This window comes from Micromys minutus (assembly GCF_963924665.1).
Source record: "Micromys minutus genome assembly, chromosome: 25".
NCBI classification, from domain to species: Eukaryota; Metazoa; Chordata; class Mammalia; order Rodentia; family Muridae; genus Micromys; species Micromys minutus.
In genome coordinates this window covers 31,410,596-31,436,540 of record NC_137960.1, presented here as the reverse complement: position 1 = coordinate 31,436,540, position 25,945 = coordinate 31,410,596, and the positions used below count along the sequence as shown (strand labels likewise).

At 35.4% G+C, this 25,945-nt stretch overlaps 1 protein-coding gene across 1 annotated transcript in view; it reads left to right on the top strand.

Annotated features, from left to right (window-relative positions):
- Nucleotides 1–25,945, top strand: part of ASCC3 (activating signal cointegrator 1 complex subunit 3) — a 228,484-nt gene that overhangs the window by 96,176 nt on the left and 106,363 nt on the right. Inside the window, exons 17-25 of the mRNA XM_080938316.1 lie at nucleotides 3,064–3,183; nucleotides 5,985–6,149; nucleotides 8,044–8,130; nucleotides 9,076–9,252; nucleotides 12,867–13,092; nucleotides 14,651–14,805; nucleotides 20,200–20,298; nucleotides 21,390–21,558; nucleotides 24,387–24,607. Coding sequence (XP_080794442.1) covers nucleotides 3,064–3,183; nucleotides 5,985–6,149; nucleotides 8,044–8,130; nucleotides 9,076–9,252; nucleotides 12,867–13,092; nucleotides 14,651–14,805; nucleotides 20,200–20,298; nucleotides 21,390–21,558; nucleotides 24,387–24,607 — 1,419 coding nt within the window. The remainder of the gene's footprint in view (nucleotides 1–3,063; nucleotides 3,184–5,984; nucleotides 6,150–8,043; nucleotides 8,131–9,075; nucleotides 9,253–12,866; nucleotides 13,093–14,650; nucleotides 14,806–20,199; nucleotides 20,299–21,389; nucleotides 21,559–24,386; nucleotides 24,608–25,945) is intronic.

Genomic DNA, 25,945 nt, shown 5'->3' with positions numbered 1-25,945 from the left:
TGGTTATGCGTTTCAGCTTCATGCAGGGGACTGGCGTGTCGCCTAGGACCATGCTTTTGTGCAAGTGTCTTTGTGTAGATGTGCAGGCTCACTGCTGCCGGGTAAGATGAGTGAGTGCATCCCAAAGATGACCATGAGAAAGCCGGTGGCAGCTTGTATTTACTAGACACTTTTCATTTCAGTCACAAGGTGGCGATAAAGGACTAGCCTCATAATAATGTGGACTATGAAGTGAAAATGTACTTTTCTGTATAATGTCTTTCCTTTTTGTGAATGATTACACGATTCTTGTTACATGAGCAGATGAGTGATACCTGCGCCCTCCTTCTTTTCATCTTATCAGAGGCAGCAACAGCAGGTTGCTCATGTTAATTTACTGATGAAGCTTATTTTGCGTTTTATAAATCTTGAGTTCTTTTATGTTAAAATGTTATATGATCATAGGAAAAATAGTTTCATCCTTCATAAGACATTACGCACAAACACACAGGTAGGAGGGTAGGTAGTAGGTAGGTACCTAAATAGGAAAGGTATTTTATTGAGCATAGTGTAGGAAGGGGGCGACTAGGGAACACCCAGAATACTACTGCCTATATCAGAATATGTGCCATTCAGTAGGAGAGAGAACATCTGAGTCTTACTCATATTATCAAACAAGTTTCTTTTTATTTATAGTTTTACTAATTTTATTAACTTTTCAAAGGAATGTTTCAAGACAATGTATAAGGCACAGTGTCAACAGCTAAACTGTTTAAAGGCCTTTTTGAGACCATGGGGGTCAGTGGAGGCAATGGGCAGTGAGCGCTGTAGCAGTGTGAAAAGTGAGGTTCGCAGAATAAACCAAGTTGAAGTCAATACCACTGGATGCTAATACTTGGAGAATGATAATACTGCTGAGTTCCTGCACAGTAATGAAGTAATCATGTCTTCACCATGTGCATGATCGAATCGTGAGGGGGAAGAAGGTTAATTGCTAACATACCATGCCTTAACCGATTTTTCTCATACCCCCATGTTCACAATAACATCTGAAGTGTAAGAAGATGTGCGTGAGTTTTTGGTTTCTGAGGAATGGTCTTGCTATACACATACTGTGCGGTCCAGGTTGGCCACACTTGCAGCCATCCTCCAGGTGTAGCCTCTGAGGACTGTAATTATAGGCATATACAGTTGTGCCCATTGAGTGTTTAATTAATTCTTAACTTTCATGAACACCGCTCAGTATAGGGCTATATGATATTTAATGGTTAAAGTAGTTATTAGATATCATAGATCACATATGAAAACATAAATATAGAAATAGTAGTTGCAGAAATTCAGACATTCGGGTAGATGTCAATCAAACAACTTTTCTTTTCTTCATTTTTTTTTCAGACAAGGTTATTCTGTGTAACCTTGGCTTTCCTACAACTTGTTCTGTAGACCAGGCTGGCCTTGAACTCGTAGATCTACCTGACCATGCCTACCAAGTGCTGGAATAAGGTGTGCGTCATCACTGTCCTGCATGTTTAGTTTTCTAGGCTTTTTTTAATATATATACATCCAAAATAGAAAACTGCCCACCTGTATTTTTTTAGTAATTATGTAGCTCCTTACTGACACAGATTTAGGTGAGTTTGTTTGTTTTGCATGGGAGGACAGTGTTAAGGATTCAGTCTATGGCCTTGTATGTACTAAACATACTGTTTGCCACGGTACTGCATTACCGGCTAATATATATATATATATATATATATAAAACAGAATTAGTTACATAAAACTAAAATTATAAGAAATAAAACATAACAAGTTTTTCTAGTATAAATGCTAAAATGACTTTCCATGTATTGCTACCTAAAATTATATAGAAATGAGGCAAATTAAAGTTTCCGTTTCCTTAGTATTAGTACCTTAGTTATTACATTCCTTGTCTTTTTTTTTTTTTTCTTTTTTTTTAAGATTTATATAGAACATATCTTACTGAATTGAGCTAAGGATTTGTAGAATTACAGGTGTCAAGTCTGGCACTTAGGATGCTTTCCCAGAATGCATTGTTGCTTCCAGGTGGTCTGCTAGAAAATCAAATACATTTCACATAAGTGTCTCGTTAAAATTCTGTTAACGTTACTGTCTAATAATTATTTTCTTTACACAGAGCTCATGTTAATTGTGTTTTTAAGTCATTGATTTTTTTGAAGTTAGTACATGTTGAAAGTACATTTAAATACCATATTGTACATTCCATTCACTTTCTGAGCATAACCTAAGCATTCTTTTTTATTATGGTTCACACATATAAATTCTTTTTGAATTACGAAAGCACATCTTGTTTTGTGGGGCTATTGTTTTCCTTATTGTTAGTGCTTTGGTGATAAAATTTTGTCACTCCTTCACCCGCCAGCCCCAAACTTAGGACACCCTGCAGCTGCGCCTCCACACAGAGCCACTGCTTGTCACCATACTTGGAGGATATTTTTTAAGTATAAGTATTAATATATATATATATATATATATATATATATATATATATATATATATATATATATATATTAATCTGCCTTTTTTTAAGAAATGGTTACAGTTTTCTGTTGTGTTCTGCTTGTGTGTCTATCCCAGTGCTAAGACTATCTGTAGAGACAAAGCCAACTTTCCTTCCGTGTTTTTGCTAATCACTGCACAGAAGCAGGGGAGTACCTGTACATAGTGGGACTTTGTTACTACTCTAGTAGACTTGTATTAAGCTTTTCAGAAAAATTATGTGAAACTAAACTAATTGAATATTAAGTGAACTAGGAAAACCATGAAACTTCTTTAATACGATAAAGTGCACTCGTGAAAAAACTCAAAAGCCCTAATATTGAAGAAATTCAGATTTTAGATTCATTTCTAATGTACTGTTTTCAATTATATGAGGCAATAGTGATGTTTGATAAAGGAAAATATTATTTCTACCAGTTGTGCTTGCCTTTAAGAAAAAAATACAATGAACTATTTTCAAAAATAATTTCGGCCAAAGTAGAGTTTGCCATAATACTTGTTGGTCTTCTGTATGTTGTTTAATTTATATTGTATTTTAATTTCCAGATTGCGCTGGGAACAGTTACCAACGTGGAGGAAGCAGTGAAGTGGATAAGTTACACTTACCTGTACGTGCGGATGAGAGCAAACCCACTAGCATACGGCATCAGTCATAAAGCTTACCAGGTATGAAGCTCATCTGGGGAAGGAGCAGAAGCTCAAGCTTCCTTTTGGGTTGTGTGATCCTTTCATAATGTGGAAATAAATATTTGTTCCTCTCACCTCATTTGAAAAAGAGTTAGGGAGCTGGAAGAAAATTTCAGAACTGTAGTATTTTTAGAGAACACTGGGGAAAAAAGGAATTGACCCTGATAATTACATTACTTTAAATCTCTTCTACTATTAATCCTATTAAATTCATATCTATGTTCTGATGAAGCCATTTTCAGGTAGATTTTCATTTGCAGTATTTTCCTATGTTTGTTTTAAACTGGGAGTAAAATTTTTGGGAGTAAACTAGACAGGAAGAAATTTATGATGATGTTTTAATAATAGGCTTATGTTCTGTATAATCTGTTCCCCTTATCAAATTGTGTTACCCTCTATTCTGAAAATTTTAAGTGGTGGCAGTGAGGAGTTATCATCATAACTCTTTGGAGGGTAGGATCACTTTCATGTATCAGTGCATAGGCAGACTGAGAATTGGATACATGTGGGGACAGCCCTTCCTCTGAGCTTTATGGTTGTGTGGTCCATATGGCTTACAGATTCCATATGATCTCGTTTTTTCCTTTAGAACTCTGCTTTTGTGCTGTAAGTGCTTCCTAATTACAGAGAAAATTCTGTTGTGGTCTAATGAAAGCATTACTTCACTATCATCATGTGGATATTCACTTATGTCAAGTCAAAATTATCAAAAAATTTTAATTTAAATCAAAATGTTTCCCCTTTCACCAATAACATACATCTGATCTTGTTACCAAAACCACTCCTAGGGCTTTTCTTTTGTTTTTCCTTTTTCTGTGCAGTAGATTTTTTAAAATTTTATACAGAAGCAACAACCAGTGCCAAGGCTGCTACTCTGAAATCTGGGTTTTCATATTGGGGTTTTTCCCTAGAGAACATTCCACTACCTTTCTCTCTGCCGTGCTTGTCTTAGTCGGTGCTTTATCTAACAGCCAAATCCATTGGTTTTCATTATTACACGTGGTAAGCATGAAACACTGGATGTCCACATTACAAGTAAAAGGATTATGACAATAATGGAGGCCATTATGTAAAATTTCCGTGGGGGTAAAACTTAGCTTGGCGCTTATGTGATATTTTGAATGCCAAGTGTTCCCCAAGGCAGTGTATTTGAACACTCAACCCTCAGTTTGCAGTGCTGTGTGAGTTCCAACCTGTGAGTCACGACATATGGTTCATTTACCCAATGGAATACTACTTAGCTGGTAAAAAACAAAGACAACATGAATTTTGTAGGCAAATGGGCAAATGTTTAGAAGACCTACTTTACAGTAAATGATAGCGATATTAACTCACGTGATTTTATTTCTCCACTTGATTAGAAACATTATTTTACCATAGTGCTTATAGCTAAGAGGAATCTTAGACTTTATATGTGTTACATATATGAATATGCAGGTACACATAAATACAAAGCATAACAATACAAATGAGTTTTCAGATATTGGGTTGAATATCATAATTTTGCTTATAGAAAGACTAGAACAGGCTGTGGTCACACATGCCTGTTCAACTGAGCTGCTCAAGTGACCAAAATAAGAGAAATCTAAGGGAGCGGCCATCATAGGGCACACTGAGAAACTATCTCCAAAGTTCAAAGCATCAGCAGCAAAGATTGTATTGTAATACATTCAACACTATAAAAAATTACCAGTTTTCTTCTTTTTTCCATTTTCATGATAAGCAAAATAGTTTTCCCATCGGAAATTATGAAAATACATGAACTTTCATTCAGAACAATTGAATTATTTTTGAAAGAATAATATGCATTTAGTTCTGTGGATCGTTACTGGACAAGAGCGCTCTCACCATCCCGTGAAATCCTCTTGAAATATTAATATGGCTCAATAATTTTTGTCACCTTTTTTTTTTTTGCAAAAGTACAAATTTATATCTAATTTTAAGTATTTATTATCTGGAATTCTACAGATGTAACTATCTTAGATTCTAGAATATTTGAAGAAAATGTGTAAATTGATTACATCCGTGGTTTTTAAGCTTTATTTAGTAATGCTATTTTCTAACTTTTTCTTAAATATTAAAATATACGTACATATATAAAAATGAAATCAGTATGTTGAAAATACATCTGTAGTCCTGTGTTCATGGCAGCAAATTTCACGATAGCTAAGAAATGAGTCCAACTCACCATGTGTCCAGCAGTTGATAGATGGAAAAGAAAAATGTGTTCCATACATACACTGAAGAGTATTCGTCAGTAAACATGAAACTCTGCTGTGACCACATCCCTGGCATGAGAGACTGTGGCCAGAGTAAATGATACAGATATAGAAAGACAACTGCCATGTAATCCAGCTCAGACGTGCAAACCGAGTGTTGTGAGCATAGAACTGTAAATAGCGTAGTGAGGCCCAGAGGCTGAGAAGAGCTGGGAATTGGAAAGTTTGGTCATTGTACACTGAGTTACAGTTATTCAAAAAGCTGGAAATTTGCCATATTTTAGTGCCACACGTGATAACAAATAACACCAGCCTGCTGTGCTGTTACTCTACAGTTAGCAAAAGGGTTTGTCATAGAGAAATGATACATAGACATTGACAAATTATGTATTAATAAAAACAACATGCTATACCTTTAACATGTACAGTTTTTATGTGCCATTTTCAAAATTTCAATCTAAACTTTCAAAAAACATATTAATTTCTGTAAGTAGGCATATGCAATAACTTTCTAAAGAGTTTGATACATTTACATGTATTTATTTTATTTCTTTCATATAGCTTGACCCAACATTAAGAAAACATAGAGAGCAACTCGTTATTGAAGTTGGACAGAAGCTAGATAAAGCTAAGATGATCCGTTTTGAAGAACGAACTGGCTATTTTTCTTCCACTGATTTGGGTAGAACTGCCAGCCACTACTATATTAAATACAACACCATTGAGGTAATGAAACAGATACAGCAATGTCTTTATTTTTAGATCTAAATAATTTTTAGTTTTCAGAATGTGCTGCTAATGCAAAATAACAAACACAGTTAATGTAACAAAATCTAATACCAGCACTAACAGTATACAAGAAAGATTTTAAATAATCTGGTTTCTTTGCCAACCAGTCAGTGAATTCTAGGGGATGGAGAGCAGATTGTGAAGTCCTAAGGGGTGAATGCCAGATATTGTTAAGTGGGAAATGATAGCATTCTGCTGGTTTTGTGTCAACTTGCCATAGGCTAGAGTCATCTGAGCGGAAGGAGCCTCAGTTGAGGAAAAGCTTCCATGAGATCCAGCTGTAAGGCATTTTCTCAGTTCGTCATCAGGGAGGGATGGACTGGTTCATTATGGGTGGTGCCGTTCCTGTGCTGGTGTTCCTGGATTCTGAACTGAGGCGGGCTGAGCAAGCCACAAGAAGCAAGCCTTTCAGCAGCACCCCTCTATGACCTCAGAATCAGCTCCTGCCTCAAGGATCCTGCCATGTTTGAGTTCCTGTCTTGATTTCCTTTGATGATGAACAGTAATGTGGAAGTGAAAGCTGAATAAACCCTTTCTTCACTAACTTGCTTTTTCATCATAGTGTTTTGTCACAGCAATAGAAACCCTAAGATAAATATTTGATTTCTTTAATAAAAATTAAAAAATAAAATATTGCATCTTACTAAGGACCAGTGGGTAGAGCTAAAAATAACTCATCAGGACAAACTGATGGAGCTTGAGGAACTTTGAAGGTTAATAATTTAAACATACAATGGAGACTTACTACCTTTTTAAATATTATTTTTTCAGTGGACAGATCTGGCTATGGAGTCCCATTTTTGTGGCCAGGTCTAGTGTCTTTCTAAGTGCTGGGTACTAGGCATGTGCCAACATGTCTGGCTTTCTTACTACCTTTTGAATTAATCCTGTATCAGAAGAGGTGCCAGGTTTTCAATTTAATATTTGAATTTATCCATATTCTCTATGTGTATGTCAATGCATATTGGAAAGTTACAGTAATAATTCATGAGAAGACTTAAATTTGTTTTATTTATGGTCTTGTTTTGAATTTGTTATTTAATTTTTTATTGATTATTTTTTTGGTTTGGGCTTTTATAAATATTTTTAATATTAAATTGTCCCAATTAGATTTTTGCAAATGCAGAAATACCAGTTTATATGAAATTCAGTTTTTGTACCAATATATTGTTTTATATGTAAAGCAGGTCTTAGAAAATACTAGTTTGTCCCTATGTTTTCCAAAATAAACTTTATTTTTGCATAACAGATTTCTTTAAATCCTTGGCCATTTAGTATCTTACTAAATGTGATCTGGGTTTTCTTCAAGGCAGTACCCAGTCTTCCGCTTCCTCCCGCAGCCATTCATCTGCTCCTTAGCTCTGTTACAGTTTTTCTCGGATGTCTCTCTGTTAGCGGTTCTTCCAGAGCTGCCTTCTTTCACCCTCATTCTGTATGACCTCTACCTGCTATTCTGGTGTCATTGGTAAAAATATTGTGAGAATCATCAGATTACTGTTTTCTACTCATTTCTCTGCAACTTACATGATACATGATTAATTTAGTATTTGTGAAAGGTCCAGATTAATTTCTCTATACACAGACCAAAATGTTTTGAAGAACATACTTTAGGCATGTAATGTAGGTTTTGCATAATAACTACCTTTATTTTTTTGCTCTTATAGATCTTCTAACTTTGATACCTATAAAATGAGAATTTGGAACACTGTACAATGAATATCTGTATGGTTTAGGACTCCATTTCTCTAAATTTGTGCAATTTATAGTAGGATATGCAACTTATGAACACTTCATTGAACTTCTAATTTTAATGAAATATGTATTTTGACAGACATTTAATGAACTCTTTGATGCACACAAAACAGAAGGTGACATCTTTGCTATTGTCTCCAAAGCGGAAGAATTTGACCAAATTAAGGTAAGTGTGTAATTTATGTAAAATAAGTACATAAATTCATCAGCTTGTAATTAATTATTATTTCTCAACATAAGAATTAAACATCATATTACATTTGGAGTATCAATACATCAAAGATGTTGACTATCGTAAAATTATACCTCACAACATTTGCGTTTGCCCCAACTCAATAATTTTGTAGATGCTGTAACATTTAAACTGTGAGACGGGTCTGGGGCCGTCATCCATGCCGTTAATCCTCTGAGTTTGAAGGCATCCTTGTCTTTACAGCAAATTCTCGGCCACCACGTTACACAGTGAGATATGTTTCACAGAGAGGTCTAGGGGGAGGGAGGAGAACCTGTTAAATAGGATCAGTTGGTAGCTTTTGAGCTCTTAAAATGTAAAGTTCATTGAAGAAAATACAAAATACCTTCATGATTAGATTTAGATTTGAGTATTTTTACCTTATCCATATTTTAATGTAATCTCATTAACAGTAAAAACTTCAGTACTTTGAACATCGTACCTCACAACTTCTAAGTTGTGCATGTGTTATGCCTTATAAAAATATGTGACTATAGTGAATGTATTTGAAGATAATCAAGTTTTCCCTAATCCAGTTGGGCAGAGGTTTAACTCTGATCAAATAAAAAATGAAATCTCATCAACTGAAGGATGATAAGGCCAGATGATTTAATTTTTATAGCATAACAAGTTTTTATATGTCAATTGCAACTTTAATATTAGTTATGAATAATAAAATGTAATTGTATCCGCTTCAAGATAGTTTCATATTGTAATTTACAACTACCTATGTGCAAAGTAATATTTTCAGCAGTAAAAAAAGAAACTATTGTCTTATATAGTGGAAGCTTGTACAAACATAAAGTGAAGGTCAATTTGAACAAGAAAATGTTCATTAATTCAACTAAAGTATTACTATAAAAACATTAATTCTTCTAGGTCAGAGAAGAAGAAATAGAAGAATTAGATGCCTTGTTAAACAATTTCTGTGAACTCTCAGCTCCAGGAGGTGTGGAAAATAGTTATGGGAAAATAAACATCCTCCTTCAGACCTACATCAGCCGAGGAGAGATGGACAGTTTCTCTCTCATCTCAGATTCTGCATATGTTGCCCAGGTGAGAATCATCATTCCTTTCACTTTGCTTTGACGACTACCAAATTTATCATGGTACACTGAGGATGCAGGCAACTGCACTTTTATTTTAGACGTCTCTTCATCATGACTGGGTTCATTTGGCTATAACAAACTTACTGTTAAATATGAATTAATAAGTATATTTCATTCTACATGTTTGTTTTGCAAGATCTGTCTTTGAAAATAAGTAATCTTAACAAGGATAGTAGCACACAGCTTAGGTAGACCTAGCACACAGCTTTGGTGGACAGTTCAAGGCCAGCTATGACTATATAGTGAAACCTTGTCTGATTTAAAAAAAGAAAATGCCAATGATCTTCTCTACCACGGATACTTAAAAATTGAGAGTTAAAAGGCAACTATTCCCTAAACTGCAACTCATTTACTTTATCACCTCTTAAATTACAGTAAAAAATGAAGTAAAGTAAAATACTGTAGTTTTTGTGTTTGCTATTTGCCTTTCTGATAGACATGTCCTATAAAACCAAACATATATTTTTCTTTTTATGAATTCCTTTGTAATATGTTTTGAGTATTGCCTCTCTCACATACACATACACATCACACTTCAGACACATACACACACACACACACACAGACACACAGAGATAGACAGAGAGAGAGAGAGAGAGAGAGAGACAGAGAAAGAGAAAATCTCACTGTATAGCCCTAACTGACCTAAAAATTAGTTACGTAAACCAGTCTGTGGCCATAAGAAAATAAGACACACAAATCCTCCTGCCTCTGCATCTGTTTCCCTTTCCCTGCACTGGAGCATACCATCACTCTTGGCTTTTGTGGACATAGTTTTTTTTTTTTTTTCAAATTTACATAGAAAAAGAATATTTATATATCACATGAATATTAATAGTCATAAGTACTCAGGAGAGCTTTGAAATAGCTGAAAATGGAAAATATTTAAAAACATGAACTCAGGTAGATTGGTAAACAGTTTGAATGTATATATTAATTTAATCATTCTAAATTAAAAAACAGATGATAATGTCACAGATTATATAGAAGGAGGAAAAGTGTGAATATTTTCAAGGTCTCTAAACCCCCATGCTTTATATAAGTTTCTGTGGCTGTAATGCTTGTCTGGCTCTCAGACTGCAGATCTGTTTTCAGTCTCTGGAACCCACATGCTCTCAGTAGCACTGTGGCTTATACACACACACACACACACAGACACACACACACACACACACATGCACTCGCACACACACTGTCAAGTACATGCCCAGTTATACATTCAAGTAAATGTTGCATGTTTTTTTAAAAAAGTAAATCTGTGTCTGTTCTTTGCAGATGCACAAATCACTCATTTTTCATCATTACCATCACCTTTACTGTTATCATTCAGACTCAAACATTTTGTTTGTGTTAAGTTTATATTTTTCTTTTTACAAGAACAAGTGGGAAAATTTGTTTTGGTAGTGAAAAATCTTATCTCATTGTTCTCTGGAACATAAGACATATTTCTGCAATTTCTAGTAAGTGTCAGCAAGTCCACAACTATCTAAACATCATTTAAATTTTTAAAGCTGAAAAACTAGTTTCTTAGAAGACAAATGCATATTTTCTCTACAAAATAATGTTCCATTGAGATTTGGAATATTTCATCAGTTTCAGTTCTTACTGTGATGTTGTCTCGATTCATTCTCATACATAGAAGCCAAGAGGTAATTGAAAATCTCCTAAGTTCTCCACTGTTAAAGACTTTTATTGTCTTTATGACTTGAACAGAGGGCCAGTGAATGAGGATGAACCAGCATCTGTAGTAGGGATGTAGATTTCTTGGCATATGTCAAGGAGTGACATGGCAAATCCTAAGGTTGTTTGCTTCCGAGCCTTTTGAGAAAACTCCATAATGACTTCCTTAATGGCCACACCAGTTTGCACTTTAAGCAATAGTGAATAAAGTCCCTTTCTCCCACATCGTCACAGTTTTTTTTTTTTTTTTTTTTGTTTTTTTTTGTTTTTTGTTTTTTTCTTAAGAAGATGGTTTCTCAGTTGTAGCTCTGGCTGTTCTGGAACTCAGACTGTACACTAAGCTGGCCTCCAGCTCAGGGCTCTGCCTGCTCTGACTCCCAAATGCTAGGATTAAAGGCATGGACCAACCTGCCTGGCTAGCTGCCAGTTCATTTGATGACAGCAATTCTGACTGGTTTTCTAGTCTTAGCCTTAACCAAAGAAGCTCCTCTTTGCTGAGAGCTGTTGGGGATGCACAGGCTTATAGCTGTTCAGGGTGCAGAGACAAAATATTGAGTGCTCACCCCGAAATGAGACATTGATAGTGTTCCATGTGAAACTTAGAGCGGTTTGTGGAAGAGGAGGCAGAAGAAATGGAAGACCCTGAGATAAAAGAGAAGGGCTACAACACTTGTCTGTCATGACAAAGTCATTGTAATCATGATCTCATTGTAGTTCAGTTACCTTCTTTGGGCTTGCCTTCTGGGCCTATCATCTATTAAGTACGAACTAGGGAAAGGCCTGTTCAACCCTACACTTCCTCGTGAGCTATTGGCTACTATTGGAATGTGGGGAAGGGGCAGTCACAGTCTTCAGTGAACCCACGTTGGAGCCTCCTGTGGTCAGTTCCAAGCCCACAGGCATAGTCATGGCCCTGCTTAAATTCAGTGAGTCACTAAACAAATGACATGGATGTGAGAAGGGGTCTTTGAGGAAGAGAGTGTTGGAGGAGTTGGAGAGAGGGTTTGGTGAGTGTAACCATAGTGTACATGTGTGGACTTATCTATGAACAAATTTAATGAAAATTACCCTTTAAAAATAAACGTTTAATAGTCTGTAAAGTTAATGATAAAGGAAGGTGGCAAAACAAAGCATTGTAGTCAAGATTTTATGGTAGTTTCTAAATAGTTATATATGTCAATCAATTTAGTGCCCACAGACCAGTGAGCTTTCAGTCTTGGAGTTAAGGTTGAACAGGGTTTTTTAAAACTCCTGGCATCGAGTTAATGGTGACCACAAACAGCCATGTAATATAGCTTAATTGTTAATTGTTCCAAGCCTTGGTTTGTCTAGAAGTAAAATCAGAGTATCACTATCAATAACATATTTTCTATGAAAAGCAAATGAGTGCTCTGTTTGTAAAGCTAGTTACAGTGTTTGTGTGCTAGGGAGCCATTGGAATTGAGCATTGCCCCATACGTGCACCCGGTGTTTCCTGCCACCCTTCCCTCACCCTTCCCTCAGGAATGTCTCTCCTGGATGAATTAAAAATCCTGTAAATTGTTTTAAAACTTTATTAATTCTTATTATTCTTAGGGATATTATATTTTAGCTTCTGAGCAGCCTGTCTTCTGCCTTATTTGTCTTTTGTCTCTTCCTGTGTCATTCTTGCTTAGGTGTTAGGCAGAGTGTAAGAAGAGAGTTCATTCAGTTACATGCACACAGCAGCAATGTGACTATTCCCATTCTCACTGAAGATAATTAAGATTATATAAAGAAAGTTGGGTATAATTCAAGTCTGTGTCTTGATCTGTCCTCTGACTCTAGTTGGGTGATACATTTATTGACATTTAAAAGTGTGTTATTATCAACTCTTTATTATCTTCCCCTTTTGTTCTTCAGAATGCAGCTAGAATTGTCCGTGCTCTCTTTGAAATTGCACTGAGGAAACGTTGGCCCGCCATGACCTACAGGCTTTTGAATCTTAGTAAAGTCATTGACAAGAGACTCTGGGGTTGGGCTAGCCCTTTGAGACAATTTTCTGTGTTACCACCACACATTCTAACAAGATTAGAAGAAAAAAACCTTACTGTGGATAAACTCAAAGACATGAGAAAAGATGAAATAGGTAAGAAGGTAGCAAAAATCTTTACATGTATCTCCTGTGTAGATAAAATATATTGATTAGTATATAAGTATGCTGCATTTCTAAATTAAGATACTGTTGACAGCTTTTATGAAATCATTTTTGGCTAATTAAGCTAAATAAAAAAGTCTTTCCAGATTCTGTTAAATAACTTGCCTAAATTAGCGATTATAATGGAGTGTAAATTATTTAATATTTAATTATTTTATTCATAGATTCTTACACATAAATGATGAGAATCATTTGATGATGTCCATTCACAATCAAATTTATTATTAATTTAAATAAATTTTATCATATATATCAGTAGTTTTACTTCTTTTTCAAATTTTAAATCTTATTTTAAAATTGTGTATAGTAACAGGGTAGCCAAATAGTGGAGCACTAGAAATCCACTGCAATAGCAAAGGTAAAATAAATAAGAATTTATTAATGATAAGCTTTGTAATTCACCAGAGTTTAGCAATCTTAATTAAGCAATCCACATATTTAAGCCCAGTTTATAACATTTTTTATACATAAAATTTGTGTTTTTTTTCCACACAGTACTGAACAGTCCTTGCCACATACATTACATGAGATTTAACACTTTATTGCAAAGTACAATTGCCCCTGAGTAGGATGGGTACTGCCCCTGTAGGGAGGCAGGCTGCACATCACAAAGACTGCTGCTGTCGGGATCCTAGGGTTAAGAGAGACTATGCGCTATTTTACACTTATAGTTGAAGGATGTTTTTGATAGAATTTTAACAGGAGATTATCAGTAGAAAGAAATGTGATTGTTAAAATGGGAACTTGAGAATATATAGTAAATGTGTATTTTTTAAATAGGAGTTATCAACTTTAATTTCAAATTTAGTTAAGGCTGAATGAAGTATTTGAGTCAACCATGTGTGCCACTCAGACACTAAGAACTACAGTAGTCTTAGTAATAGACAGTGTCCTCTAGTTGCACGTGCTGGGTCAGTCAGCCACATTTATGCACAGCTAGTTATGTGTGTTTTGTAGTTTCCTCCTCCAGACACATTTCCATTTCATAATAATTATGACAATAGGTAGAAGCACTTAAATTATGTTGACAGACTACAATTTGTATTTTTCTTTTGTATTTTCAAGAATTGCATATGGATGACTGAATTGTGTTTGATTTTACTGAAACATTTCCATTGTTGTATAAAGTTCTGAAATAGATCTTAAATAAATTAATGACTATTTTCACAAAATACTTCATAATTCCATACTGTGTCATAAACTGAGCTAAAAAGAAGTGAGTTTTGTTATAGTTGTTCAGACAGTGTCAAGGCTCAGCAATTTTCAGAACCCTATTAATACCTAAAGAAATCTTGATACCGAGTTTCTATGCTATGAATTGCTAATTCAAGTTAACTATTACAAAATATTCAAACATGCCAGGTCAAGAATGTCGGCTATTTTACATAGCAAATCATAAAACAAGCAGTAAAATTGCCGTCTCTTAAATCTCATTTACAAGTCAGATTATTCAGGGCACATTTTTTTCTATGTGATACTTTCCTTTCAGGTCACATTTTGCATCATGTGAATATTGGACTGAAGGTCAAACAGTGTGTTCATCAAATCCCTTCTGTTACAATGGAGGCTTCCATTCAACCCATCACAAGGACTGTCCTCCGAGTATCACTGAACATCTGCCCTGATTTCTCTTGGAATGATCAGGTAGATATAGAAACACCTAAATCCATTTAGTAGAGACACTTGAGTGCTTTCTCCATCAAAGACATGTTGAAAATCCGTGTGTGTGTGTGTGTGTGTGTGTGTGTGTGTGTGTGTGTGTGTGTGTGTTAAGAAATATTTGTCTTAATTAGCAGCATTATACTAGGATAAAATGTGTTGTATTGATGTGTTAACAAACGAAATCTTTAAGCATCTACAGAATTCGAAGTTTCAACAGTGAATTACATGTCAGTAGAAGGAACTCCCTACTTGGGTTACATTTTCTGTGTTTTTCCATGTTCTTTATGTAAATATTTTCAACGTTTCTACTTTGTCATTTAAGCTAGCCACTAATTTGATATTGTTTGCTAACAGACATTTTTAAATATCAGTATTATAATTTTCTTAAACTCTTTTTCTTAAACTTCAAGCTAGTAGGAAATCACTACATTTCTTCCTTGTCACGTGTTTCTTTGATACTGAGATCTGAGATTCCTTGCTCAGTGATATTCAAATCTAGCATCAGCCACGATTAAAAGATTTTTCATCTTTATGTCTCTGAATATGTAGTGCTATCATACATAACTCTTGTTCAAAATGTTTTCCTTTGGTTCCTCACATACTTCCTTTTTTTTTTAATGCCCCATTCATTTTTTTCTTATGTAAAACCATATATTAAATCCTAAGTAGGGTTGGGGCTCAGCACTGTTTGTGTTATTTTTAGTAGTGAGCTTGATTCCTTGTGTCACATGAATAGCGGTGCTAGCATATCCCACAGTCCCAGAACTCAGGGAGCTCAGCACAGTGAGTTTCAGACCTGACTGGGCTACTAAAGATTTTTTTAAGTCAAAATAAGGGTAACCTCATATGTAATAATCTCTGAATTATCTTTTTATCTAGTCAATATTCTTTGAACCAACCAATGTTTAAAAATTATAAACATAAAAGCAAGTCGGAATCTTCCTGAATGGACTAGATCATCAAGAAGACAAGTCAGTCAGTAGTTGATACATGCCTGTGTTTACCCCTCATAGTTATTGTAAGAGTCAAGTTCAATGTGAGTGAATGAATTTCATCCAGCCATGTGTTGTAAAAATCACCAATCTATGCTTCTAATCCAGTGTATAGTGACATAAGGCACTGAGACTTCAGAGTTCTAGCATTTCTGAATCTATAAATATGCATAATAATAACTAGTATTTATTCTCAGAATTTCTGAGGAAAAACTGATAGTAATACAATTCTGCTTTAAAATGTCTCTAAAGATAGAATTTTATGCAAAATATAAAAGTATAGTTAGCCTGAAAAATCATGTCTGAAATTTGAAATTTTATTTCAAATTTGTTTGTGTATGGAATGAATGAAACTTTTATTGCTTCGATTATCTTCTGTTATGTCCACAGTTATACTCTAGTTAGTACTGTGAGGTAAAGGGTTAGGGTCTGACATCTGAACCGGCAAGAAGGACGACAGTGTTTAAACAATCCACAAGTAGAGTAGATGAAACAGAGTGTCCAAGGGTCCAGAATCTTCTCATTTCTGTTTTGCTGACACTGATGAGTAATTAGCAAATGTTTTGTAGTTCCCTTTCCAAATATAACTATTTAGCTGAGCAAGGAAACACATCCCTACTCTCTCAGCCTAGAGCACAGATTCAGCCAGTATCTGTCATATGTCTTTCCTTACTTGCTGTCAGAATTTCATGAACTATCTTATAAGAAACACAATTGTCCAGGAGTTGTGGTAAGAAATGAATATGGGACAAGATTGGGCTTTATAAAAAGAATAAGGCTGACATGGATAAACAAAATATGGCCTATCCATCCAGTGAATCATTAATTGACAACAAGGAATGAAATATTGATTCACACTTAATCAGATTAAAAAGGCAATCATAAGCACAGCTAAAAGCCCTAGAACAAAAGGAAGCAGATATACCCAAGAAGAGTAGATGTCAAGAAATAATCAAAATTAGGGCAGAAATAGACCAAATAGAAACAAAAAGAACCATTGAAAAAATCAACAAAACCAAGAGTTGGTTCTTTGAGAAAATCAACAAGATTGATAAACCCCTAGCCAGACTAGCTAGAGGGCAAAGAGAGAGTATACAAATTAACAACACCAGAAAGGAAAATGGAGACATAACAACTGAAACTGAGAAAATTCAAGAAATCATCAGATCCTACTACAAAAACTTATACTCCACAAAATTGGAAAATCTGGAGGAAATGGATGAATTCCTAGACAGATACAAGATCCCAAAGTTAAACCAGGACCAAATAAACCATCTAAATAACCCTATAATACCTAAAGAAATAGAAGAAGTCATCAAAAGCCTCCCAACCAAAAAAAGCCCAGGTCCAGACGGTTCAGTGCAGAATTTTATCAGACATTTATTGGGGATATAACACCAATACTCTCCAAACTATTCCAAAAGATAGAATCAGATGGAATGCTACCCAACTCATTTTTTGAGGCTAAAATAACCCTCGTACCTAAACTACACAAAGACACTACAAGGAAAGAGAACTTCAGACCAATCTCACTTATGAACATTGATGCAAAAATACTCAACAAAATCCTTGCAAACCGAATCCAAGAACACATCAAAACGATCATTCATCATGATCTACTAGGCTTCATCCTGGGATGCAGGGATGATTTAATATAAGTAAATCCATCAATGTAATCCACCATATAAACAAGCTCAAAGAACAAAATCACATGGTCATCTCACTAGATGCTGAGAAAGCATTTGACAAAATTCAATACCACTTCATGTTAAAAGTCCTGGAAAGAACAGGAATCCAAGGTCCATACTTAAACATAATAAAAGCAATATACAGCAAACCAACAGCCAACATCAAACTTAACGGTGGGAAACTTGAAGCAATCCCACAAAAATCAGGGACTCGACAAGGCTGCCCACTCTCCCCCTACCTATTCAACATAGTACTGGAAGTCCTGGCTGGAGCAATTAGACAGCAAAAGGAGATCAAGGGGATACAAATCGGAAAGGAAGAGATAAAAACATCACTCTTTGCCGATGACATGATAGTGTACTTAAGTGACCCCAAAAACTACACCAGAGAACTCCTACAGGTGATAACCAAGTTCAGCAAAGTGGCTGGATACAAAATTAACTCAAACAAATCAGTAGCCTTCCTATACTCAAAGGACAAACATGTGGAGAAAGAAATTAGGGAAAAGGTACCCTTCACAATTGTTACAAAAACTATGAAATACCTTGGTGTGACTCTAACTAAGGAAGTGAAGGACCTGTATGACAAGAACTTCAAACCTCTAAAGAAAGAAATTGAGGAGGATCTCAGAAAATGGAAAGATCTCCCATGCTCATGGATTGGAAAGATCAACATTTTAAAAATGGCCATCCTACCAAAAGCAATCTACAGATTCAACGCAATCCCCATCAAAATTCCAACCCAGTTCTTCATGGAATTGGAAAGATCAATGTGCAATTTCATATGGAACAACAAAAGACCTAGAATAGCGAAATCCATCCTCAACAACAAGAAAACATCTGCGGGAATCACTATCCCTGACCTCAAGCTATATTACAAGGCAGTTGTGCTGAAAACTGCATGGTATTGGTACAGAAATAGGCATGAATAGAATAGAAGATCCAGAAATGAGCCCTCACATATATGGTCACCTTATTTTTGACAAAGGAGCCAAAAACATTCAATGGAAAAAGGACAGCCTATTCAACAAATGGTGCTGGTCCAACTGGCACTCAACATGCAAAAGAATGAAAATAGACCCTTTCTTATCTCCTTGTACAAAGCTGAAGTGTAAGTGGACCAATGATCTCCACATTAAACCAGATACACTGAAACTATTAGATGAGAAAGTAGGGAAAACTTTAGAACATATAGGCACAGGAGAAAATTTTCTGATCAAAACACCAATGGCTCAATCTCTAAGGTCAAAGATTAACAAATGGGACTTAATGAGATTGCAAAGTTTCTGTAATGCTAAGGACAGTGTCAAGAAAAAAAACGGCAGCCAACAGAATGGGAAAAGATTTTTACCAACTCCACATCAGATAGTGGCCTAATATCTAAGGTATACAAAGAACTCAAAAAGCTAGACACCAGAGAATCAAATAACCCTATTAAAAAATTGGGTACAGAGCTAAACAAAACGTTCTCAGTTGAGGAATATCGAATGGCTGAGAAATATCTGAGGAAGTGCTCGACATCTTTAGCCATTAGGGAAATGCAAATCAAAACAACCCTGAGATTCTACCTCACACTAGTCAGATTGGCCAAGATCCAAAACTCAGAGGACAACAGATGCTGGCAAGTTTGGGGAGAACGAGGAACCCTTCTCCACTGTTGGTGGGGTTGCAAATTAATACAACCACTCTGGAAATCAGTCTGGCGATACCTCAGAAAATTGGACATAATACTACCTGAAGACCCAGCTATTCCACTTCTGGGCATATACTCTAGAGACACCTTAGTACACAACAAAGATATATGCACCCCAATGTTTATAGCAGCTCTATTTATAATAGCCAGAAGCTGGAAAGAACCCAGATTGTCCTTCAGAAGATGAATGGATACAAAAATTGTGGTACATTTACACAATGGAATACTACTCAGCCACCAGAAACAATGACGTGACCAAATTCTTAAGAAAATGGCTGCATCTAGAGAATATCATTCTGAGTGAGATAACCCAGTCACAAAAGAACAGACGTAATATGCAGCCACTGATAATGGGATGCTAACCCCAGAGGCTCGCACTGTCCCAGAAACAACTCACAGACTGTGTGAAGTCCAAGAATTGAAGAAAACAAAACAAAACAAAACAAAAAAAATCTCTATACAACAAGAAAACTTTGACTATTTCCATGTTACATTTTGTTTTACATGTACTTTATGATCATTTTAACTATTAAGTTTTCAATGCATACTATCAAACCTTTTAAAAAATCAAGTACTGACTAAAAAATATATTTATACAGTTTTATGTAAAAATTATTTTAAAATCTGAAAAGAAGTACTGACAAAAATGTATTGTATAATTTTATGCAAACAATGCTTAAAATCTGTACATTTTTCTTTGTTTTGTAAAATAAAGTTTTTTTAAAAAAGGCAGTCATAAAAGTCTGTGATTTTATTTCATTAAAATATGCAGAATAGATAATCTGTAGTGAATAGTTATGGCTAGTGAATGTGTTTGTTTCCTGTGGAGGTGAAAATTCTATTATGGCTATAGTTTTGTAGCCTTGTAAATATGTTAAGTTGCCTTTTATACTATAAGTAAACTAATAAACTATATAATAGCAAGTTGCTAATGAGGAGAATATAAAAACAGCCTAAGTCTTGAATTGTGGTACTTATTAAAACTGTAATGCTACTGTTGTAGGTCCATGGAACAGTAGGGGAACCATGGTGGATTTGGGTAGAAGACCCTACAAATGACCATATTTATCACTCGGAGTACTTTCTAGCTCTTAAAAAACAAGTAAGTGTATACTTATGTGGCTACTCCCTTATTTTGCTACCATTCATAGAAAAATGTCAAGTAGCAGTTTCCCCCACTTATTTTATTTCTCGCTGATATGATTCCATTAAAGATTTATTTATTATTATTTCTGCCTCTTGTTTTAAAAGAAGACATTAATTAAATGTATGGTATTGGTAAATCAATGTAATCATTGTCTGTGAACTTTAATTAGAATTTTGGTTATCTCTTCTAGGATTATAGAATATGAAAAATAGGTGAAATTGGTAATAAATAGATGTTAATACATAGAATAGTAAGAACATTGAATCACCCAATGAAAATTCTTTATAAATCACTGACAAAAGAATTAATTGATCCCTGAAAAATACCTGCAAGTAGTAGTATTCCAACTTGTGTGTTGTGTTTATATATTTTGGAATATTTACACACACAAATGCATGTATGTGTATAATAACAATTGATGGTTAAAGAGGCCATGAATTTTAAAGAGAGCAAGGAGTATATGTGGGAAGGCTTTGAGGGAGGTAAGGGGGAAGCGGTAAATGATAGCAATTTTTATTAGAATCTGACATAATCAAAATTAATTCTTGAAAATAATTATTTTCATGCACTGCCGGTAATGTTTTACTCTACTTTCACGTGTTATTGAAGAGATAAGGAAGCTTCATGCTGAAAAGTCTTATGTGGGCATCAGATTTGTCTTTATTGAATTCCATTTTTACATTAAACATGTTTTTTTACAAGCAGTTGTTGTATTTCTCTTTAGGTACTGGTAGATTGAAGCAGAAACATTGGGTAAATATTAGAATAGTTATTAAAATTTTTTAAATGAAGTTAAGTAATTGAGTAAATACTGTTTAATTTGGATACATGAACCAAATGGTACCCTGTGAGAGCGTGGTAAATAGCACAGAATGCATATTAACTTTACACAAGGGTCTGCTAGGTCCTCAGAGGGAGTCACAAACAAATCCATGAACTTCTTGTGTACATCTTGTCTAGGTCCTGCTTTCTAGACTCCTACAGTAGCTACCATGCCCTCAGTGTGGTGTGAGACGCATGCTGACTTGAGACTTTGTTTCATACAGGTTATTAATAAAGAAGCCCAACTTGTGGTCTTTACAATCCCTATTTTTGAGCCTTTGCCCTCTCAGTACTACATCCGGGCTGTGTCTGATAGGTGGCTAGGAGCTGAGGCCGTGTGCATCATCAACTTTCAGCATCTGATCCTGCCAGAGAGACATCCTCCCCACACAGGTAAGGGGCTTACGAACGTGCGTCACCACACTCCACGCTCCCAGTCAGTTCTCTTCACGGTTAGAAAGGATTTATGCGCACACTGTGGTTTACCGACTTCAAATATTTGATAATTTAGTTGGGAAAGATCTTTTTTAGGGGAAATCTATTTTTATGTACATTATATTTGGGCATCAAATTCGGTCTTTGTTGAATTTGTCTTTATAGTGAACATATTTCCTACAAGCAGTTGTGTTTCTCATTAGGTACTGGTGGGAACTTAAACAGAAATCGGATAGAGTTAAATTGGGGCCTTAAGCTGTGATTTTTGAGAAGCGTTACAGTGGGCAGGCTTTGATGGCTGAATGAGGGTGTCACTTCCTTGCTGCGTTTTCATGAACCCCACTTTCTATGCGTACTCAAATTTCTCATGTCTTCTTGCTTTCACATTCAAATGTTTTTACTCTGAATTCTCAGAAGCACGTAAGATAGTATTTCAGGTGTTTGAGATTTTGAATGAAAAGATCAGGTAAGGCAATATGTGTGTTAAACCACCAGTGTTTAGTTCTGCATTTTTCTCTCATTCAAAACGTTTTACTACTAAAATTCTGCGGGTTTATTTGGGTTTTTGATTTTTTTTTTTTTTTTTTTTTTTTTTTTTGGTTGCTCTAGTTTTGTTTTATGTCTGTCTGTCTGTTTGTTCATGTTTTCTTTTTCTGGAGGGATTTACAAATACCCCAGTGAGACCACATACTGCAGATAGCACGGAACCTTTACATCAACTTTCTCCCATACTTATGGCCAACAGTGGCAACATGTCCTGAAAGATTTTTAACTGATTTTTTTTCTCCTTGAAAACAAATAGTTCTGGTGTGTTGATTTCTGGAGAATCTTAAGTTATTTGATAGACTACTAAAAATTCTTAATTTTTTGTATAATTATTAAAAAAGGAAAAAGTTTCTTTTATTCCTTTATGTTATGAGCACACTGTTTGCTGTCTTCAGACACACCAGAAGAGGGCATCAGATCTCATTACAGATGGTTGTGAGCCACCATGTGGTTTCTGGGAATTGAACTCAGGACCTCTGGAAGAGCAGTCAGTGAAATAAACTGCTGAGCCATTTCTCCAGCCCCTAGGAAAAAGTTTCTAACATTTCACTATTACATGCTACTTTTGACTTTTTAATTAACTCGTGACAGCTCTATGGATAATGAAAGAATGGGCTTTGATTTTTGATAGAACTAATATTTGCCATTTTATTCAAGATAGACCTTATTCTTTAAGTTTGATTACCTCAGAAGACTCGGTAGGGCAGCCCAGTTCCTCTTTGATAGCAAGAGAAGATAGTACTGCTGCCATAATCTGCTCACAGAGTGTGGATGTTCTGTTACTTTCATCTTTCATTGTATATCCTATCAGAATTTTAAATACACCGTCTGGTGTTTTAATTTGTAATACATATTTTGACATCAGTACATATTTTTAACTAGTATGCTTAATTTTATAGTATATTATCATTATATTTCAATATTTAATTATTTCACAGATAAGCAACCAAGCATATATAAATTTATATATTTAATACCTCACTTGGCTACATCTTCTAAACCAAAAATTTACCATTGTGGTATCTCAATTGATATTCTAAGTGTACAAGAGGTAATTCAGTGCTCCCATTGTGTATTTGGCTCATTGTTTATTTGATCATATTATTGAATTTAAACCAAGCAAGCAAAGGCACTTAGGTACAGTATCTTCATTTAACAGACAGTACTTGCCTACTTGTCATGAGAACTGTGATTTTCTACCCTTTAAAAGCTGGCTGTGCATTGTTTGACATTGCAAACTTGATTTCCTTTCTCTTCTTGGTTTACAGTTTTCCAAAAAAAAAAAACGAAAAGAAAGCATTTTTAATCTAACATGGAAAAACATGCATATAGCTCTTGACTAACCATGCAGTAATCAAAGATTAGCGTTTTATCTTGTAGGTAGACCTCTTAAGATGAAAATTAACCATATGCTAATGTTTTTACTCTTTTTCCCGCTGCTTCCTGTTTTTTTTTTTTTTTTTTTGTTTCATTGCTTGATATTTTTGCATCCCACCCACAGTTTCCTTCTCCTAGTCCTCCTCCTCCTCATTAACTCTTCCTCCAGTTGAAGAGTACTACGTCCTCTTGCTAAACTTTTCAAATCCAGTCTCATTTAACCTTGAAATAAGCATCACCTGTGTAAAAATCTTGACAGTCATTCTACAGTTTTAACTGGAAAATGGGAAAATAAGAAGTTTTGATACTTAGTATGTAGTCACATGTAGTAACTATCTCTTTAAATTGTTTTATATTCTAATTCCTTGGGTCTCTAGTCGATGTAATGAAAAAGGACTATATCTATTTTTTTTAAGGTTTTTCTCAGGGCAAATTCTGTTCTTTTTGGTTATTTCCTGCTTTACAGTTTCTTAAGTTCTCATTTGCTATAGCAGTGATTTATTCAACTACTACCTGGCTATTGCTGAATAGATGATAATTAATTTGTCAATGAACTTTATAGTACTTAAAGTTTGTAGGTAGTATTTAGTGTTATTTAAGCACTAAGGTAGATCTAGTTTTGTTTTACAACACGAGTACTTTGAAGATCTTGTTTTTAAGTTTTACTCCAGTGGATAGAAAAAGACCCAGTTGTTTCATAAGATCCTTCCAGAAGAGCATTCAGCGTGGTACTATGTGGCAAATGGGTAAAAAGATGTTACTGGTGTGTAAGAATTAGAGATTCTTTTTGTTGTTTGAAGTAAGTGTCCAGTGCTGTGAATAGTTTCTTGGTGATTTACCACAGGCCCTGTTGTGTTTTTCAGAATTACTGGACCTTCAGCCTTTACCCATCACGGCTCTGGGGTGCAAAGCATATGAAGCTCTGTATAACTTCAGCCACTTCAACCCCGTGCAGACACAGATATTCCACACACTCTATCACACTGACTGTAACGTCCTGCTTGGAGCGCCCACTGGATCTGGAAAGACAGTTGCAGCTGAGCTAGCCATTTTCAGAGTCTTCAACAAGTACCCCACATCAAAGGTCAGCTCACAGAGTCATGCTTATAGTTGATGCAAGAAGTCTTATTCTCAAACCTAGAAAGTACTAAATATATTGTCAGAACACAGAATTTTCTAATGAGTCTCATCAGTATTAGAATGAATTCCTTGGTGAAAAAAAAAAGTACCTCAAATTTGGAGCTCTCTAGTTGAACATTTTCTAGTTTAATACATTTACAGTTCATTCATAGGTCTGTGATAAAATTCCTGGTTCATACCCATGTACGTAAGATACACAGCAACCCACAATTAAGTCCTTTGGAAATGAAGGGAATGCTACTTTAAGAGTAATTTGACTATATAAAGGAAATATGGAGAGGTATTTTTCTAAATGCTATTATATTGTTAATTGTTTCCCAAATATTTTTTATGAATTGTATTTAAAATATATGTGATATTTTAGTGTACAGCCATCAGTATTTTTTCTTTTTTTTACATAATCATTCCATTTGTTTACATCTCAAATGATGTTTCACTTTCTAGTTACCTTTCCACAGTGCTTCCCCCATCCAGAACTTCCCCTTTCCCCTCCTCTTTGCCTCTGTGAGGGTGCTTCCCACCCACTCACCCACTCCCACCTCACCCTTTAGCATTCCCCTCTGCTGGGCCATCAGCCCTGTACAGGACCAAGGGCCTCTACTCCCATTGATGTCAGACAAGGCCATCCTCTGCTACCTATGTATCTGGAGCCATGGATCCCTCCCTGTATAGTTTGGTCTCAATTCTGGGAGAACAAGGTAGTCAGGCCAGTGTATGTTGTTCTTCCATGGGGTTGCAATCTCCTCAGCTCCTCCAGTCCTTCCACCAGCTCCCCCACCAGGTTCCAGAGCTCAGTCTGATGGTTGGCTCCAAGCATCCGCATCTGCATTGGTCAGTTGCTGGCTGAATCTCCCAAGGAGCAGCCACACCAGGTTCCTGTTAGCAAGTGCCTCTTGGCAACAGAAACTGTATTGGGTTTGGTGTTTGTAAACTGGATGGATTCCCAGGTTGCAAATTTTGTTAACTTAAGTCTTCTGTTTCTTTTTGTTGTTGGTTTGGCTAAGGGATTATTGACTTTACTAATCTTTTCAGAGAATCAACTCTTCATTTTCTGATTCTTTGTTGCCTATTTCCTTTTTGTTAACTTATACCATGATTTTTGAAAGAATGTCAGGAACCATTTAAGTCAGGCAAAGGCTAGCGAATGACTTTCCTGAAGGTGGCCCATTTGGCACGGTCTGTGATGGGGAAATTCTGAATTGAAAGGCCTTCAGAAATGTCATCTCAGCATTGATTCTTATTGCCGCTATGTGTTTCTTGCCTTCTTAAATTAGTCTAATAA